At 39.9% G+C, this 20,970-nt stretch overlaps 1 protein-coding gene across 9 annotated transcripts in view; it reads right to left on the minus strand.

Moving 5' to 3' along the window:
- ACVR1 (activin A receptor type 1) overlaps positions 1–20,970 on the minus strand; it is a 141,275-nt gene that overhangs the window by 54,526 nt on the left and 65,779 nt on the right. For 8 of the 9 annotated variants that reach the window (XM_013984146.3, XM_001927798.8, XM_085001179.1 and 5 more), the window contains one exon: positions 8,122–8,195. In XM_013984146.3, the coding sequence (XP_013839600.1) occupies positions 8,122–8,188 (67 nt within the window). In that variant the 5' untranslated portion in view covers positions 8,189–8,195. Of the gene's footprint in view, positions 1–8,121; positions 8,196–17,912; positions 18,193–20,970 lie in introns of those variants that run through there. The other variant, XM_085001178.1, reaches the window with a different exon arrangement.

A 20,970-nucleotide genomic window follows, 5' to 3' on the forward strand; every position in this document is an offset into this window, starting at 1 on the left:
GTTCATCTTTGAAATCCAGCCTTCCTGGAAGGCAGTCCCCAATCCCAGCCCAGTGTGACAAGAAGGCCCTTTCTGTTGATACCCCCAGTACTGTGCTGTAATCTTTATCTCCTCCAACTCAACTGTGACTCCTTTACAGCAGGAACCCCTACTTCTAGGTATGTGGACATCACCAGTGCTATCCGTGTGCTCAAGTTGATTTATCAACTGGAAGAATGTAAGCTTGTCTTCTAACTGAATCTCTTTTACCAAACTCAGAATAAATTCTTTGAAAGGATGTGCTTTCATATCACATGCCCAGCCCAGATCAGTTCCTCAGTCTCTTATTATCTTTTTTTATTACAATAATTATTATTGTAGCCAACATTATTCATTCGTTTGTCAAATATTCATTGAGCTCCAACTACATGCCAAGCACTGTCTTAGATACTGGGGAGAAAACAAAGAATGTCACCAAGCGTCGCCTCTCACTTTGCATAGATGACTCTGCACCACCACCCACTTACTGTCCAGTGTGGTGCTGTGGTAACAGCTCTTGAGAGGCGCAATAACCTCTACATGGAAAGACACAGTAAAAAGAAAATAGCTCATGACAGTGTTTGATTCTGTCACTCTCCTGAGAAAGGCTTGATTCCTATGCATGGCCCAGATCCCTCCTTTCAGAAGATGCTCTTTGATCAGCCACACCAATTTAACTATCAAAAATTAGCCTAACCTTTTGCAAAATTGACAATGTGAAGCATATGAACTAGGACATGATATAAAAGATAAACAGAAGCCATGATTCTGTGACTCTACATAGCATTCTGAAGCACTAACTAATCCACCACAGTAGTCAAATTCTAAACTGGGCTGTGGGTTTGTTTTTTTTTTGTTTTGTTTTTTTTGGGGTTTTTTTTTTGTCATATCAACTCTTTCCAGCTTTCCTGGATGGGCCTGCTTTTTTGGGGGAGGGTTTTTTTTTTCCCCCATTCAAACTGGCTTGGTTATAAGTACCAGAATTTGGAAGGTAAAACACAAAAACAAATGCAGCAAATAATACACAAAAGAGACCATCTCCCACTCAAAATCACCATTTGAATAAAGAAAAATACAGGCAGAGGTTTTAGTTTTTGTTTTAAGATGAATTTCACCACCCGCTTCCAAGAGGAATTTCTCATTCTGTCTCCTTTTCCTTCTCTCCTTCCCACATCCACCAAATATACATATCCTCAGAAAGTCCATGTTCCACTGTAACCCATAACAAAGAATTAGATGCAGCATTACCCTGGATCGAGGAAACACCCAGCTCTGCACAGCTCAGATTCAGCTGATTAGAATTGGGCAGCAGCTGTTCCAGTGCTATGACCAAATGTAAACTTTCCTCTTTCTGTCAAATCACTGGCTTGGAGAGAGGACAGCCAGGCTACATGATGTTGTAAAAAAAAACCCACACACACACACAACAGGTCTGAGCCAGCTCTGTTGGAAACTATCTGGGTTAGTTGTCAGAGCTTTAATCTGAGGACAGCAGGGACTTCCAGGCAGTAACCCTCAGGAACAGACTGGAGTTGTCCTTTTTTTATATTTTTAGGGCTACACCCACAGCATACGGAGGTTCCCAGGCTAGGGGTCAAATGGAGCTACAGCTGCCAACCTACACTACAGCCACAGCAACGCTGGATCCTTAACCCACTGAGCGAGGTCAGGGATTGAACCCACATCCTCATGGATACTAGTCAGATTCAATTCCACTGCACCACGATGGGAACTCCCCTGGAGTTGTCTTTTTTAAACTTATGATGGATGATGACCCACGTGTGGGTAGCGAAATCAATTTAGCGGTTCCAGATAAGCTTTCTTACTTTCTGTTTAAATGAACTAAAACTGAATAGAATATAAAGAGAAGAAATGGGAAAACATTAAACAGTGAGAGTAATAATCACTCTTCCACGATATTTTCTTTTCAGATGTGTGTGAATCCTACTCCAGAATGTTTCTAAATGTAGATGCACTGGGTCCAACCCTAAAATGTTTCTTACTGTGAGTCACAGTGAAAATTCTGAAGGCCACCCCGCCCTGTGTCTTACAGTATCTTGGAATCAACATGAGTTCTGAGTAATTATGACTATTTTGTATAACCATTATCTATGGACGCTTGCCTGAGGTCATGCTGGGCTGACTGTTCTGGAGTACAGGCAGCAGTGTTTGGCAAGTAACAAATTAATTTTTCAATGTGTTTTGCTTTCCCTGGCTCTTACTTTTCAAGAGCAAAAGATGCATATATGCCATTCCCACAAATCTGCTTCACCAGTTTCTCCATAAAGAGGAGACAGCATCCATCCTCTGCCCCTCGAGACCTGTCTTTACAAAGGAAATGTTCAGAAGCTACTGCACTGCCCACTCACTGTTGACCACAAAGAAACTGTTTAATGAGCCCAGGTCTTGGATTTGTTTTCCCAACTGTTCAAAACTTAACTTTGATTGAATTGTTAGAGTCCTCTCCACACCCTACTGTTAACTCCTCTCATGTAAACGCGTTGAATAGGAACATTTTATAATGTTCACTGGGGAAAAAAAAAAAATTGGATGTGGCATTAATTTAACTACCCACAGCTGAAACAAACATGTCGCAGAAAGAAAAAGCTGAAAGGAAGCTTTGTCACAGCTCACCTTGCATCAACTAATACACTCAACTCTGTTAGGTGAGAACATCTGACAATAAAGAAGCAGTTATCTTAAAAGTTTGCAGGTTTATCCAATATTTACATTTTAGGTACTCATATTGGCAAATAGCTCAGTACATCTCATCTCTCTCCCTACAAAATCTCTCATATGATGATGTGTCAATGAAAAAGATTTCATTCTGAACAAAAAGGACAAATTATAGTAATGAGAAATGAGAGCAACAAATTTAATACTGAGACATTTCTCTTGCATTCACTCACCCCTTCACGAACTTCCTGAATTCTCAATAATGAGAAATTCAAAGAAAGGCTTATTCTATTCTTCACCCCCAGTGGCAAAGAGGGGCACCTTTGTGGACCCTAACAAAAAGTCTATTGAAGTGACCTCCTTCCTTCCCTCATTGGGTAATTGGACTGGAAAGTCTGAGTAGTGATGGCTTTGGAAACACTAAAATCAAGTCAACCCAGAAAATAATTTAGTTCTTAGCAATCTTCCCCAGAACAGGCCAGAATCTCTTACAGCAGAACCCTGCAGAAGTCCAGCCTTCCTTGCTGCAATAAAATAAAACTATGGCTTGCAAATTTAATAAAATGTGGGTCATCTCAGCTTTGAAATATTTCTGAAGAAAGAATATTCCACTTTAAGCTATTTATGTCATGGTCATCCCTGCAAATGCTCACAGGGACAGAGATAAAACCAAACAGGTTCTGAAACAAAAATGGACTTCTCCCGGGTGGCATAATAGCAGTATTAGAGCATGATTAGTCGTATTAATGGGAAGGAAAAGGAAGGATATACGGGCAATTAGGACTCAAGTGCTCTTCTCTATGAGAGCAAATAAAACTCTTCCTGCAGCTGGAGTTGTATATATAATGAACATGAAAAATGAATATTGGTGTGAAAGACGAGAAAAAGCACAAACCCAGGTAAAAGGGACTCATCATTCACTAATATAAGCTCTTAGCCCATCTTCTCAAATAGACTGGGTTGAGCTGGATTCTAGCATGTACCAGATATAATGTGAATGTAGAGATGGCTAATTTAGGGTACCAAAAAATGCAAAACTCTGAAGAAGATTAATAATGACTAAAACCATTTTTTTTGCTGTGCCTGTAGCATGTAGAAGTTCCCAGGCCAGAGATCAAACCTGCACTACGGCAGCAATCCAAGCTGCTGCGATGCCAATGCTGGATCCTTAACCCACTGAGCCACAAGAAAACTCTGATAATGACTGAAACTCTTGAACACCATTCCTCAAAGTATATCATCCCTTCTGTTGGCCGTATAACCTTAAGTAAGAGTTTCAACTTATTCAAAAGCACACTCCCACTAATCTTTCTCATTAGGGTTATGATGAAGATTATGGGAAATAATGCATCTAAAACAGCCCACCATTTAGCACATATTCACCACTCAATAATTATTATCTACAGGAGTTTCCGTCATGGCTCAGCAGGAACAAACCTGATTAGTATCCATGAGGACATGGGTTCGATCCCTGGCCTTGCTCAGTGGATTAAGGATCCAGCGTTGGCGTGAGCTGTGGTGTCATGTCACAGACGTGGCTCAGATGTGGTCGCAGCATTGCTGTGGCTATGGCATAGGCCAGCAGCTGTAGCTCCGATTCGATCCCTAGTCTGGAAACCTCCATATGCTGCAGATTTGGCCCTAAAAAACAAACAAAAAACCCATAAATCCTCAAAAAGGTCGTCATAGTAAGCAGTGTTTTCCAAACTTAATGGGGTTTTTTTTTGGCCCCAGAGCATTTAGGATTCCACAGAAAAGGAGAAGTGCTCTAAGGAACACTCATACTAGTCAAACTCTGACAAAATAACTGTTTGAAACCTATTATTTGAAATGTTAACACTTTATCTAATATCTTCAATATTTAAGAGACATTTGGGAGACAAAGGGAAAAAAGATTTAGGTTAGGGTTTTTGTTTGTTTTTAGTAGACTAAGAAGGGTACAATACCCAACAAAACCAATAAAATATATTAAAATGAAATCTCCATGACTTTCTTATTTATGCACCAGGAATGCCATCTAGCTCCACTAAAGCCCAATTAATTAAGGTGCCATAATGGTCTACAAATATCAATGGGTCTGTTTCCTTTTAAACTTGATAGTCTAATGCTCTGCACTAGATAATATATGAGGTTAACATAAAGCTTTTAGTTATCTGCCCTATCATTTACCTCTTTCGGTTAAGAATTTTGTAGGTAACATTTGCTTTATGACTAATGTTGAGTATATTAGTGTGTATTACAATTAGGGGTTTGCAGTGGGTTTTTTTTTTTTCCCCAAGTCCCTAGTAAATACGTAAAAACAAAGAGTCTTTTCATAGAACATGCTATTGACGGTTAACTAGGAGTTGAGTCATTGAGGCAAGACAAAACCAAGGCAACCACTATTATGATTAGAGCACTCTAGGTTATAGCACTCCCTGGATATTCAGTTTAAAAAAAAAAGCTATTTCAACTAAAGGATGATGTGTTCTTTTCCATGCTTGTAAACAGCCTAGTGGTGGTGTTATATTAAACAGCAAAACCTTAGTGGCATCCATTTCCATTTCGGCCAGACTACCTCGTTTTATTACAGATCTTCACTGGGGCATTAAGAGGTCATTTGCTGGATTCTTTGGGCAGCTTAAGAGCTTTAAGCAGGAAAAAACAATCAATAGCTGAGTTGCTAATATTTTTCCACACATGCCCTTTTTCCTTTCTCTTCCTCTACCTCTCCTTCTCTTTTCATACATGTCCACCTCAACTCCTCTTCCACACTTATTTTTCTATCATGCCTACACCACGAGTCCACCAGGGGACCACATGAAACCTGAAGGACTGTCCTACCAGGAACTTCTGCTATATATACGGAAGTGCATGGAATTCGGAGGGACCTCATTTCACATTATTTAGATTCTTTTTTATTTATCTTTTATTTTTTACTTTTTTCTCTTTGTCTTTTCTAGGGCCATACCCACAGCATATGGAGATTCCCAGTCTAGGGGTCTAATCGGAGCTGTAGCCACGGGCCTACGCCACAGCCACAGCAACGCAGGATCTGAGCCGCGTCTACGACCTACACCACAACTCACGGCAATGCCAGATCCTTAGCCCACTGAGCAAGGCCAGGGATCAAACCCGCTACCTCATGGTTACTAGTTGGGTTCATTAGCCACAACGGGAACTCCACATTATTTAGATTCTTTCTTATAATGACCATATTGTATAGCAATTAAAAAAGAGGAAAAATCCTATCCTTCTTGTATATCCATCCTACTATATATTATATATAGGATGGATATACAAGAAGGTCCTACTGGAAAGCACAGGGAACTATATTCAATATCCTGTGATAAACCATAATGGAAAAGAAGTTGAAAAACAATACATATGGGGAGCTCTCTGGTGGCCTAGTGGTGAGGACTCCCTACTTTCCCCCAGGGCCTGGATTCAGTCCCTGGTTTGGGGTCTGGGAACTGAAATCCCACATCAAGCTACTGCATGCTGTGGGGGGAAAAAAACAAAACAAAACAAAACAAAACAAAACAAACCTTATAAAAAGAGTATATATGTATAACCAAGTCACTTTGTTGTATAGCAGAAATTAACACATTGTAAACCAACTATAATTCAATTTTAAAAAACGCTTTTAAGAGGAAAAATCCAAGCAACTTTTCTACTATGTCTCTAGACATTGTCAAGTGTCCCTTGGGGGATAAAATTAACTCCTCAGCAGAGAATTACTATTAACCCATCAAACATTCCAAGCCCATTTCTTGTTATTAATTCTTTCAACCTAGGACACAATCTCACTTCTAGTTAAAGCACCTCCTAGTCCCTTAAACTTACCATGCAGACCCCTATTTTATATCTTTCTGGCACTAATTAAAATGATTGCAAAATTACTGGAATATATCAAATAATACTGCTTATTAGAGCAGAATATAGACTATAGATACCTAAACTGGTTGACAACAGCGCTTTCCAATAGAAACTTAATGTGAACCACATTATGTTATTGTCAATTTTCATAGCAGTAAAAAGGAACAGGTAAAATTCACAGTTTTGTTGATTTCAAAATCCAGCATGTACTTCACAGCACATCTCAACTTGTATTAGCTGCAATTCAAGTGCTCACTAACTATACATGGCTCGTGGCTCCCATGTAGAACAATGCAGATCTACAATACATGTCAATGCACATGGGAAGGAGGGAGGCACAGATTAAATATCGTAAACTTAATATATAACAAACCAGGCTTCTAGTGTATCAAGCACTGATTTTTCCCCAGTATCGGCCACGCTAACTTCTCACGCTAACTTTACACACCTCTTTTGAAACCTATCAAGTATATAAAGCTGATCACTGTGCCCCTAAGAGCCTGTTACAGGGGCATTAGTCTTCCTGTCCCATCTGATCACAACAAGGCTGAGATTCACACTGTAAAGCACCACTCTTCATGGAGCAAACCCTTGTACAATAAAGTGAAAACTGCTCAAGGCACAATTAAATAGTTTGTTCATGTATCTACAAAGATTTATAACAACATGTTAAAAACAATCACATGTAAGTGCAGGGAATTATAGGCAACTTTTATTTTCTTTTTCTCGTATCTCTTTTGTGGACTCGATGGGGCAGTATCATCCCTAAGCAGCTTTTTGCATATGGGGAGAAGGGAGGATAGTGAGACTAAGAGCCAGGGATGCCAAAGGCCCTAAGTGCCTATGATCCCACACAACTAAGAGTCACCCTGTGTCCCTTCAGGTTCTGACTGTCCCACGTTGCTATGGCTGTGGTATAGGGTAGCAGCTGCAGCTCCGATTTGACTTTTAGCCTGGGAACTTCCACATGTGCAGGTGCAGCCCTAAAAAGAAAAAAGAGGGGGTGAAGGTGGGGATATTCACATGCAAAAAAAATGAAATCTAGACACAGACCTTCCACCCTTCATAATTCAATTAATGGATCACAGACCTAGATATAAAACACAGCACTATAAAACAACTATTAGATAACACAGGAGAAAACCTAGATGACCTCACTGAAGATGGCTGTAACTTTCTAGAGGCAGATCCATGAAAGAAATAATTAATAAGCTGGACTCCATTAAACCTCTGCTCTGTAAAAGACAATGTCAAAAGAATGAGAAGCCAAACCACAGACTGGGAGAAAATACATGCAAAAGACACATCTGATAAATGACGGTTATCCAAAATATATAAAGAGCTAAGAAAAGTCAACAGTAAGTTTACAGCCTCCCCCATTATGAGAAATCTCTGTACCTTCCTTTCAATTTTGCTGTGAACCTAAAAATCAACTTTAAAAAAATAAGTCATAAAAATGAGGGAAGGGAAGGATTGCTAAGTCTGACAGGATTATGAACAAACTAGTTGACAGTAAAATGAACAATATACAGTACCTTGTCCTAGCCCGAACAGTTGTGAGCCACTTACCTTCCATACTAGGGGAAGGGAAAGCAATCATCATTAGCACAGGAAGAATCATCACTCCATCTACCATTGTACAACTGTGGAGGGGAAAAAGAGATATCAGTAAAGCAAAACATTTAACTGTAGGATGACAAACTAAATTAAGCGTACCATCTCCAAACTGCCATTCAAGGCCTTCCTTACAAATCCCCCTCACATATGTTGCCTTATTTCTTAGTGCACTTAAACATATATCCCCTTACACAGATCTAAATAAATCATCTTAAAGAGTTAATCAGATTTACCTCCTACTGCTGGCCACTCTTAGGCAACTTTCTCTGAGTCTACCCTCTTACAAAGAACTCAAAAGGGACATGAAAATTTTCACCTATGAGGCCAGGCATTCCTAGAAGACTTTAGGTTTGAATTTTATCTTATCCTAGAGAATGCAAAATTGACACCAAGTTAAAAACCCTGGGACTATTCTAATGTGATATTACAGAATAAGTAAAAAATCCAAGCCAAATTATTATGTTTGAGCCTACTTTTCCTTTAAAAGGATTTGAGGTGAGAAACCTACATCATCATACAAGCCTTTCAAAGAGCAAAAAGCAAAACAAAACACAAAACTGTAACTTACCCCTCATTTATGGCAAAGCAATGCATTCTTACATTAACCTCAAATTTAACAAAGCATAGTCACAATCAAGACAGGAAGAAATGATATAAAATTTTAATATGTGAAACAATAATGGAGAGAAAATAAGATAACTGATATAAATTTCAAGTTGACACTGCCCTAAAAACTACATGGGCAGAAGTTCAATTTTCTGAGTCAAAGGACTACAACAAAAAACTTTTCCATTTGAATAATTCCTACAAAATTTTGGAAATATGAAGTGAGTTTGGTTATACTAATTCTTTATTACAAGAAGTAATTTTTTAAAAAATTAAACCTTTCTTTAACTAGCTGCAATTTTCCGGATGGTGAAATAAAGAGAAAATGGGTAAAGTTCTTTAATGAATAGGTGAATGTGCTATCTTTGCTGTGGCTCTGACGTAGGCTGGCGACTACAGCTCGGATTCGACCCCTAGCCTGGGAACCTCCATATGCCATGGGAGCAGCCCAAGAAATGGCAAAAAGGCCAAATAAAATAAAATAAAACAAAATAATGGAGTTCCCATTGTGGCGCAGTGGTTAACGAATCCAACTAGGAACCATGACGTTGCGGGTTCGATCCCTGGCCTTGCTCAGTGGGTTAAGGACCCGGCGTTGCCGTGAGCAGTGATGCAGGTCGCAGACGCGGCTCGGATCCCGCATTGCTGTGGCTCTGGCGTAGGCTGGCAGCTACAGCTCCAATTGGACCCCTAGCCTGGGAACCTCCATATGCCGTGAGAGCAGCGCAAGAAATGGCAAAAAGACCAAAAAAAAAAAAAAAAAAAAAAAAAAAAAAAAACCCGCTGCTACCTCAGCTGTTTGGATGGGACACCTTCTGACTCATCTTCTTAAAATCAAATTTTTTGGTTAGTAGTCTGACTGTTCATTCCCCACACCACTATTTTATCTTACTACCCCTCAATTCAATTTGTCCACAATTTCAGATTATCCCTTTTCTAATAGCAAGGTGAGGGAAGAGGGTAAAGGAAAATTTAATGAACATGACTTTTATATTTGTAAAAGCACGTAGAACTAGAGTAATCCCCTTTTGCTGTTTTATTATTATAATGATTACTTCCATGTTCACATAGACCTTTTCTATAGCAGGCTCTTCTTTGTGATATACAAACCCCTCACTAGATCCTGGGGCCCTCATCACCAGACACTAACTCCTATATCACTATCTCTTCTCTGAGCCTCTGAAGAGGAATACACTGTCGTTCCTTCCACCTCAAATGCCCTGAGCCTCCCCCTCTATTTCACTCCTACCCAGTTCCCCCTCCTGTCATTCATGATCTAGCTTAAAAGGCAAATGCCTGGTACAACATCTCCATCAAGAGTGATTTCAAAATCAAAACTACTTTGAGGTACCACCTCACACCAGTCAGAATGGCCATCATGAGTAAGTCTACAAATAACAAATGCTGGAGAGGGTGTGGAGAAAAAGGAACCCTCCTACAGTGTCGGTGGGAATGTAAATTGGTACAGCCACTATGGAAAACAGTATAGAGGTACCTCAGAAAACTAAATATGGAACTAACATATGATCCAGTAATCCCACTCCTGGGCATATATCCAGACAAAACTTTCATTGAAAAAGATACAAGCACCCCTAGGTTCACTGCAGCACCATTCAAAAGAGCCAGGACATGGAAACAACCTAAATGTCCACTGAAAGATGAATGGATTAAGGAAATGTGGTATACATATACACAATGGAATACTACTCAGCCATAGAAAAGAACAAAATAATGCCATTTGCAACAACATGGATGAAATTTGAGATTCTTATACTAGGTTAAGTCAGAAAAAGACAGATATCATATGATATCACCTATATCTGTAATCTAATACACAGAACAAATGAATCTATCTACAGAAAAGAAACAAACTCATGGACATGGAGAATAGACCTGGGGTTGCCAAGAGAGAGGGGGAAGGTGGGGGAGGGACTGAGTGTTTGGGGCTAGTAGACGCAAACTACTGCATTCGGAATGGATAAGCAATGAGATTCTGCTGTATAGCCCAAGGAACTGTATCTGATCACTTATGATGGAACATGATGGAGGATAATGTGAAAAAACCATTGTGTATATATACACGTATAACTGGGTCACTTTGTTGTACAGCAGAAATTAACAGAACATTGGAAATCAACCATAATAAATAAATAAATAAATAAAAGAGTGATTTCACACTCTGCCTCCAGCACCGGTCTAACACCACTAGGAACCAATCGTTTGCTATGTCAATCTCCAGCCCTAGTCCACTTGCCTCCAAAAGGAGTACATACATCCAAGAGTCACATGAGAAAATTCATTAAATTATGGGATGAAAATACTAAAATTTTTATCTTATAGAAATGATTTAATCTAGGAGTTCCTATCATGGCACAGTGGAAACAAATCCAACTAGGAACCATGAGGTTGCGGGTTTGATCCCTGGCCTCGCTCAGTGGGTTAAGGATCCGGCATTGCCATGAGTTGTGGTGCAGGTCACAGACACGGCTCGGATCTGGCGTTGCTGTGGCTATGGAGTAGGCTGGTAGCTGCAGCTCTGATTAGACCCCAGGCCCGGGAACCTCCACATGCAGCAAGTGCAGCCCTAAAAAGACAAAAGACAAAAAATTAAAATAAAAATTTTAATCTAATAGAGTGATAAATAACTTGAGCCTTTATGTGGTCTCTGTCCCAGTTCCTATGACAGTCTGGAGGTATCTTACAGGAAAAACGGGAGTTACATAATGTGAAAGTGTGAACACGGTTTGCTTATAGAAGATAGCTACGTGCTATACTTTTGCGGGTTTATTTAAGTGGAATTACAGGCTGTGATGGAATTACAGGCTAGTATAATGAAATGATCCCTCCCCAAACTTCAAGTGTTCTAAAACCTTTAAAGAAACTACAGATTGAATATGTTATTAATGAACATACCAGAGAAGAATAAGAAAATGGTGGAGCTGTTATCTCTATTCCTAGTGGTTCTTTGTTAATCACTTTACTGGAGGAAAGCAATTAACATTCAGTTCAATCTGACTTGAAGCAGGCTCCCCAAATTCAAAATTAAAAAATACATGAGAAACTGATCTGCATCCAGTATCATATGCAGTAAACATTATCCCAAGTGACTTGAGATTTCTGTTACTAATACAATGTCATTACCATTAGCCATACCTTAAATATTTCAACTTATATCCTTATTTAAAAATCCTTATTTTATGTATGTTTTATAAGACATAGTTTTACTTCATATAATACTTATAAGCAACATACATATTGAGGGTGCATGCTCAAAAAACCTTTTAACCATTAAACACCTTTGAAAACTACTGAACTATCTCAGTCTTATCTTTGAATTCCCAGTCCATATTTTCTTCCTCTCCTCTCTCCATCCCTTCCTTCCACAACTATTGAGAGCCTGCTATATACTCGAAATTAGTAACTTAAAATGATAAAGATATACAAACATGGTCCTTACTATCAGGGAGCTTACACGATCTACCTAAGGTTATAATCAAATAATCATCTGAAAGAGCGTACAATTAAAACCTGAATTAAGTGCTAAGAAGAAATATGGTTAAATAAGACTGCTAGCAAAACAATCTGAGATTTTCTGGCGGGTGGAAAGGCTTCCCTGGGGAGATTATATCTAAATAGGAACTAGGAAAATAAATAGGAGGTACTATTCATTCAAAAGGATGAGTGCATGAGCCTGCCTGTGTATGCGTGCGTGCGTGCGTGCGTGCGTGCGTGTGTGTGTGTGTATTGGGGTGGGTAGCACTCTGTGCTGGAGACAGGAGGGCATGTAAGGAAAAAGGCACAGCTTCTCAGCTTCTATACAGGCCCTGCGGCCAAGAGAAGCATGATGTATTCTGAGGACTTAAAAGACCTATTTTACATGTGACTAAAATACCAGGCTAGGACACAGAGAGCCCAAAGAGAAGAGTTATAAGGAGAGAATACCTAAGGAGCCTGGAGAGGTTTCTCTATCAGAACCTCAGTAAAACATGGTAAGCCCTAGTAATAAGCCCCCTCTCACCACTCCACGTTCACTGTCCTCAAGGCCCCTCTCCACCCATTCTCCCAGGTCTCCAACCATCCAGCTTCCTGCCTATCTCTGGACCACTGTATAGATGATGCTCCCCATGACTGGACCCTCTTTCAGGACCCAACCTGGCAAATACCTACTCATCCTTCAAGTCTCAACTTAAGTGTCACTTCTTTCTAGAAGCTTCCTTAAACCCTCATATACCCTCGATACACTCTCATATACCGCTTTGTTAATTTTCCTTCATAGCACTTATCATAATTAAAAATTATATATGCATAGTTGTGTGTGCTTTTGAACATCTGTCTCCCTCACTAGACTGTAAACTTCATGGTAACAAAATCTACAGTCTATTTTGTTCAACACTACCAGAGTAAGGGGCACATGTAATATTTGCTGAATACAAATTCTCCCTGAACTAATCAGCTCCATTTAACTTTAAATTCCAAAGAATTAACAATTCCCCCCTAACCTCAACATCCAAACACGTACACACCTGCAAAGGAACAGCAGGATTAAGACATTTATCATCTCTGTAGCTTTACCCTCTAGAATTTAGTTCAGGTAATAATAAAAGTCAGCAGTTAATAAGCGTCAAGCTTCAAAATCAAGAATCCTTTCACTGGGATTCCAGTTGTGGCTCAGCAGATTAAGAATCCAACCAGTATTCATGAGGATACAGGTTTGATCCCTGGCCTCACCCACTGGGTTAAAGGATCTGGCATTGCCCTGAACTGTGATATAGGCTGGTGGCTGAAGCTCCAATGTGACCCCTAGCTTGGGAACTTCCATGTGCCATGGGTGCAGCAGCCCTAAAATAACAAAAAAGAAGAAGAAAAAGAATCCTTTTACTATTTAAAAAATAACTCTAAAAGACAATTGCCGTTAGTATTTTTTTTTCTGTCACAAAGTCAATAAAAGCCCATGCCCCCAAATATCTTTTTACAGATTATTATTGTACAAGCAAAATTAAAATAATAATTTAGGCTCATAAATGGAAAATAGGAAAAAAAAATTATAAATTCTGGCTTCCAAACGAATCTGCTGTTTATAAATAGCTCAAAATCTGCCAAAAATCACTTTAATGGTTGCCATTTTGTTCAGTGCCTGGAGTATCTCTGCTGACCAGTTAATTCAACTATTAAAAGCAATTCTTTCAAAAGGAAAAGAATTGTAGAAAGGAGAATATTCTGGAATAAATGTCCTGATCATATTTTAATTATAAAACTCATTTTATATGCTAAAGTCCCAACTTGAAGTCTCAAGGACCTATTTCTAATTTTAGAATATACTAAAAGGAAAACATTGTTTTTTCAACTCCATTGCTCTCAAGTATTTTTGGCTAAGGAGTTTCAGATGTGGGTTGGCAAAAAAGAGGAATGGGTGGTGAGAAAAGAGAGTAGCAATAATTCAAGAGTTCAGGGATGTTTTACTCCCCTGGCTTTCAAACTTTTTGGCCTCAAAATCTTTTCATACTCTTAAAAATTATTAAGGACTCTAAGGAGCTTGTCTATGTGGACTATTTCTATCAACATTTACTCATTAGAAATTAAAATGGAGAATTTTGTAAATACTATATTTGTGTTAAAGTAACAAGAAGTGTATTACCCTATTTTTTATAAATTAAAAAAATAACTATAGAGCCCCCCAAAAATGTAGTGAGGAAAGCAGCATTATTTTGCATTTTTGCAAATCTCTATATTTGGCTTAGTAGAAAGCAACTGAATTCTCATTTATGACTCTGCATTCAATCTGTTATGTCATATTTGCTGAAGTATACAGATACTACAGCTTCACAATATTTTTTTTTTTTTGTCTTTTCTAGGGCTACACTCACAGCATATGGAGGTTCCCGGGCTAGGGGTCCAATCGGAGCTGTAGCCGCCAGCCTGTGCCAGAGCCACAGCAATGTGGGATCCAAGCCGCGTCTGCGACCTACACCACAGCTCACGGCAATGCCAGATCCTTAACCCATTGAGCGAGGCCAGGGATCGAACCCACAACCTCATGGTTTCTAGTCAGATTCGTTAACCACTGCACCACAACGGGAACTCCACAGCTTCACAATATGAAAACCTATGTCACTGAAGGAAGAAGGACCTGTGGAACCCATGAGAAAGTCTTGGAAACTCCAGATGATCCTGGATCATGCTTTGAAAATCACTGTCTTACTATTAAATGCTCAATCCTTCTACCATACCAGATTAACCAGATAGTACCAGATATTTTAGGCTAATCATTTGTTCAATACCTGACAAAAATACTACTGTTCCACAGGTTGAGAAATCGCTTTATAAACTCTCTAACATCACAGAAGTCGACAAGAAGTCTACTGGACAAGGGAAAAGGCAATAGATATCTATTTCACATAGGAATAATATTTTATGCCCACAGTTAAATACTTTTTAAATGCGACATAGAACTATGATAAGAAGGTACACCAGTGTCTATCTCCTTTAGGTCCAACCAAATCCTTTTCCAATGTTCTAAGGCCAAAATCCCTAAGCAAAAATACTCATAAACTAATGGGGATTACAGAATATTATCTGAAATTCATCCAGAGTATGAATTTTTGCCTCCAATGTATACCAACGTCTTTATTTTTGTTCTTAGATAGGGCCCTCTATCCCTGGTAGCTGATCTTGATATTTCAGACACAAGGTGAAGAGCTATTCAGAAAACAGTTAAGGAATCCCTATTGTGTCTCAGCAGAAACGAACCTGACTAGTACCTATGAGGATAAGGGTTTGATCTCTGGCCTCACTCAGCGGGTCAGGGATCTGGTGTTGCCGTGAGCTGATATGCAGGTCACAGATGTGGCTTGGATCCTGCATTAATATGGCTGTGGCATAGGCCAGTAGCTGTAGCTCCAAGTTAACTCCTAGCCTAGGAATTTCCATATATGGCAGATGTGGCCCTAGGAAAAAAAATAAAAATAAAAATAAAAATGAATGAGCCACAGAATCCAAACAAAGGCCAAGACACCTAGGACTTGCAAAAAACAAAAAACAAAAAAACAAAAACAATTAAGGACCTCCTGTCTTAACTATGGTGCCCCCTTTAAATCATTACCATCTCATACAATGTCTCAGAACTACTCTCTTGGGCGATAAAACATCCCAGGATATTCTACTAAAAACAGGCAAAACCCGGGCAAAACAGAGCCACTTTCCAAATCCCATGGTAGTTTTCAAACTCCATTTATAGATCAGACTGATATCCAGTTAAGGAACTGGTGTTTAGCTCAATTTTTAACATGTGTGGGCTTGAAACCAAGTTTGGCACTTCTTTTGCTCATCACAATTTTACAGCTGGATAAAACCACAGACACACTGCAATACATTCCCCCCCCCAAAATCACAAAGCATTTTGATGTCAGTCACAGAATCATCAAGAGTATAATATACTTCTATATACAACCCTTAGAATCACATTAAGCATCTAGTTGATAATCTTACTATAAGAATAAAAGGTATTTCTATATGGCACAAATGATCCTGTCTATAGAACAGATCATGGACCCGGAGAGCAGACTTTTGGTTGCCAGGGGAGAGGGAGGGTGGGAATGGAATGCAGGAGTTTGGGGTTGGTAAATGCAAACTGCTGTATTTGGAATGGATAAGCAAGGAGGTCCAACTGTACAGCACAGAGGATTATGTCCAATCCCTTGGGGTAGATCATGAAGGAAGATGGTATGAGAAAAAGAATGTATATATATGTACGACTGGGTCACTACGGTGTACAGCAGAAATGGACACACACTGTAAATCAACTGTACTCTAATTAAAAAATAAAGAATAAAAGATACTTTGAAAACCTAGATTTACAAACAGCATACAACTTGTTATCTATATGTTGCAGATGAAGGGAGAGCTATAGGATGAACCTTCAGAGTGTTTCCCATAGGAAAATTCAACAAAGTGTTCATCTGATTGACCTGTGGCCTAGGCTTTGGTTTGTCCATTTGTTCAACATATAATTTACTGAGCACCTACTCATTCAACATGGGCTTTCTTATAATTCTTCTCCATTCAACATCTAACAATCTCCAAGTCAGAAAGAATTTTAAAAGACAGGTTGTATGTTCACCCATCCCTATTTTGAATGACTTTTCGACCATCCACATGCTGTCGCTCACTCACCACTGGTAAGGGTTGTCACAACAGTTCAATGACAGTTCTTTTCCTTCTTATGGGGCCTATGCTACTCCTTTCATAAGGAAAAGGAAAAAAAAAAAAAAGAAAAAAAAAAAACTTTCTCTTTCATATAAAAGGTAGAGGCAAAGCAAAAAAAGCATTAGAGTGATTCTGCTTTCCCTGGTTCACTGCTCACATTCCATCATTATTAGAGCAGCAGTAGTGGCACTTCCCAACCAGTGAGACACTGTGCTTACGGATCATATGTATCACCTTGTTCACTCTCTCCCCAATATACTCTAAAATAAAGACTCATATCAATCCCATTTTACAGATAAGAAAATAGGTAGGTAGAAGTAACTTGCTCAAGGGCCCAAAGACAAACCCGAAGCCATCTGACCAGAATTCAGTTCCTAATCTACCACCACTCACAACCTTCATTAAACCAGCCAGTCACAGTTCAGCAATCTGCTTTTGTCATCCTTAACATTTTACCTAAGCTTTAATACTTTCTGCACTTGAAGCATTTTGATTTTCCTCTTAGAAAACAAAAAAACAAAAAAACCTGCCATTGCCACACGTGCAGCCCTAAAAAGGAAAGAAAGAAAGAAAGAAAGAGAAAGAAAGATAGTCAGTCAGTCCTCAGGGGTATTTGAGCCACTTTTCAATCATGCCCTATTTCCATTTTTTAACCTCAAAATTTATTTCATATACTCTGTAACCTCAGATGATCTCCCCCACCCGTGGAGAAAAAAAAAAAAAAAAAAAAAAAAGACTGTGGTGTGAAAGGAAAAACAAGCCACACTGCTAGCACACAAGTGGTTTCCACCTCCTACCTCCCAGCCCCATTCCTCAATTCTCCTGTGACTCACATCTCAAAACAAAAACAGGAATTAGTGTAAGTCAGGCACATCTGGGGGCAAAGTTAGTAAGCCAACCTCTATACATAAAACTTTGAGGGAAAGTATACTTACAACCATCACCTCTCCAAGTGGGACAATAATCAGCCTTTATGTGACAACAGTTATGTCTCTTCTAATGTTCAACAAACAGAGAGAGAACCCAAGGGCAGCTTGCTCCCAACTACCTGGGCCTTCAGAAAGGGTGAAGAGAGACATGGGCTGTCAGTTATAGCTGCAAAGAAAGGCTAAAACCAAAGCCATCATACCATATAAGTTAAGTCAGGGTCTTTTCTCCAGTTCACAAATGACCTGTGAAATATTTTTAACACCACACTCTGTCTGAACTGGCAACGTGCAAGTTGCCAGGGCTTGGTTTTATATAGACTACACTGCTGTGGGAGGGTTTGGTGGGGGGGGTGGTTACTTTCAGAATATTAGCATGTAATTTGATCTTTCGAGATAGATGAATACAAATAGCTTCTTGGACAAGTCCTATAGAACTGAAACCCAGCCCCTGGATCAGTTCATCCTGTAGTTAGAGGAAATAATTACAGATTATTTCAGGAAAGAAAGGGTTTTGACTAAAAGAGTTACACTACAAACATTCCAGCTGTGACAGATGGACCCAAGACATAGTTTGGAAAGGATGGGAAAAAAATAATATAATCTGTTAAGGAAAAAAAAGGGGGGGTGAGGGAAATGAGGCTTAATTGAATGAAAATAAGTAAAAGGTTTAAGTTAAGCTACCATGTAAGAACCAAAGAATCCCCAGTAGGTTTATTTTAACTGTACACAGGTCAAAACTGACTTTGCTAAACCCCTACCGGATATACTTATAATCACTAAGTAGAGCTCCTAAGATACCCATGTTTTGATCACCCACCAGAAACCTTACCAGTATCCCAAGACTAAGTTTTATTTTGACACGCTTGACTACATGGAAACTCTCCCTCATTTTCCACTTCATTCCCTCTGTATCAAATAGCCATGGCTGTCCTGCTTTGTTTCAACTGATAGGGCCCATCATCTCCCAGCTGGTTTGCTCTTAGGTAGCTCAGGGCTCCTCTCCCTCCAGTTTACAAACTGAGACAATTTTTGTTTATTTCAACCTCCTGCCAGGAAAGACCCTGTTATTCCCCCCACCCACTCACCCACCAATGCAACTCTCACATGAGCAACTGTGAAGTCCATCCAAAACCTTACTTCCTCCCGAAGTCCTCCAGGTTGGGTCCTCTCTGCCCTATGTCTCATTGCCAAGGCTGTCTGCACTTTCCCCTCAGCCTAAGAGTGCAGACCTTTTAAGTCCTCTTGTTACTAGACAAATAGTGTCTCAGGCACTGCCATCTGACACAGCTGTTCAATGCTAAGGCTAGTATTATTAACCTATAATAATGGGAACAGTGAGGGGAAGAGAAATAAAAAAGATGTTAGCACCAGAAAGGTATGTATTTCTCGCTCTTTTTTTTTTTTTTTTTTTTTTTTGGCTTTTTAGGGCTACATCCATGGGATATGAAAGTTCCCAGGCTAGGGGTTGAAAGAGAGTTGCAGCTGCCAGCCTCTGCAACATCCACAGCAACATTGGGATCTGAGCTATGGCTGGGACCTATGCTGCAGCTTACGGCAACACCAGATCCTTAACCCACTGAGCGAGGCCAGGGATCAAACCCACATTTTTCCTGACACCAGTCAGGTTTGTAACCCGCTGAGCCACACAGCAGGGAACTCCCCCCCCTCGCCTTTTTTTTTTTTTTTTTTTTTTTTTTTTTGGTCTTTTTGCCTTTTCTAGGGCTGCTCCCGCAGCATATGGAGGTTCCCAGGCTAGGGGTCTAATCGGATCTGTGGCCGCTGGCCTACACCACAGCCACAATGCGGAATCTGAGCTGCGTCTGCGACCTACACCACAGCTCACGGCAACGCCGAATCCTTAACCCACTGAGCAAGGCCAGGGATCGAACCGGCAACCTCATGGTTCCAAGTCAGATTCGTTAACCACTGAGCCACAAGGGAACTCCATTTTCTTTCTTTTTTTTTTTTTTTTTTTTTTAATGGGAGACACTGAAGCATGTTTCTGTGGAGATGAGAAAAACTACGCATCATACTCCAGCCTGATCAGAGCCCTTCTCATCCACACTCCACCCACACTCAAGCCCATTCCTGCCTCAGACCGCCTCACCTTCACCCCTGCTTTACACTGCTCTGCCATCTTCTTCACAGCCCTTACTGCTGTGTGAAGTTTGCATTTATGTATTAGTCTACTGGCGCTTACCATGTCTCTCCATTCCCATCCCTCCTGATTCCACACACCAAAATTGTGTGAGATGAGAGTCTCAGCATGAGAGTCAAACGTTTGTCTGGCTCACAGCTACATCCCTGTGCCTGGCACATACTAGGAACTCAATATAAATTAAAACACATTAATTGTAACATCTTTGTGCTACACTTGGGTCTTGCTGGGGAGAGGAAGGTGAAATTTAAAGCATTTTATACAGCCTGGCAAGAGGAGGTGGCTGCTCCTCATCCCCAAGGTAATAATACAGCTGCAACCAGGTATTTGAGATAAATTCAGAGATATCATTTGTAAGTTGGATTTCAGTTTTCAAGGGTGTCATCCAAGATAAGCAGCCAAACAAAAAGACGGCTGGCAGACTCTGGGTATACCAGACAAGTCCCTGGTGGACACTATCCCATTTGGACAGCACTGCTTGAATCTCTAGTTGCAGACACCAGCTGATCTGCCCAGAGCCATCCCCAGTGACCTCTGAGACAGCTTCTGTAGCTTGAAAATATATCGCCTACAAGTCAGAAATTGACATGTTATCCACAAACCCTCCCACCCCGCCCCCTGCAGTCTTCTAACAGTTATTGAGGCTATTTGGAAAGCCATGCTTCCATGCCTATTAATAACCTTCAGAAAGAACCCTGAGGAAGTGTCAGGAGAAAAATAGATCTGGCTGATGGAAGCCAAAGACTCAATCAGTGGTTACAATTAGCAATTAATACATTTGAAGAAAAAGAAAGTTGTAACATCTTCTGTATCATGTTATCTGTTCAGAGGGCTTAAAACAAAATACTCAGCCAAAGAATTCAGGGAATGCTGACTCAAGAACACCAGTCTTTACAGAAAAAAACT

This window comes from Sus scrofa, chromosome 15 (assembly GCF_054392235.1).
Source record: "Sus scrofa isolate SSC_HxYL_T2T_F1_AM1 chromosome 15, Sscrofa_HxYL_maternal_Yorkshire_Landrace_v2.0, whole genome shotgun sequence".
Lineage (NCBI taxonomy): Eukaryota > Metazoa > Chordata > Mammalia > Artiodactyla > Suidae > Sus > Sus scrofa.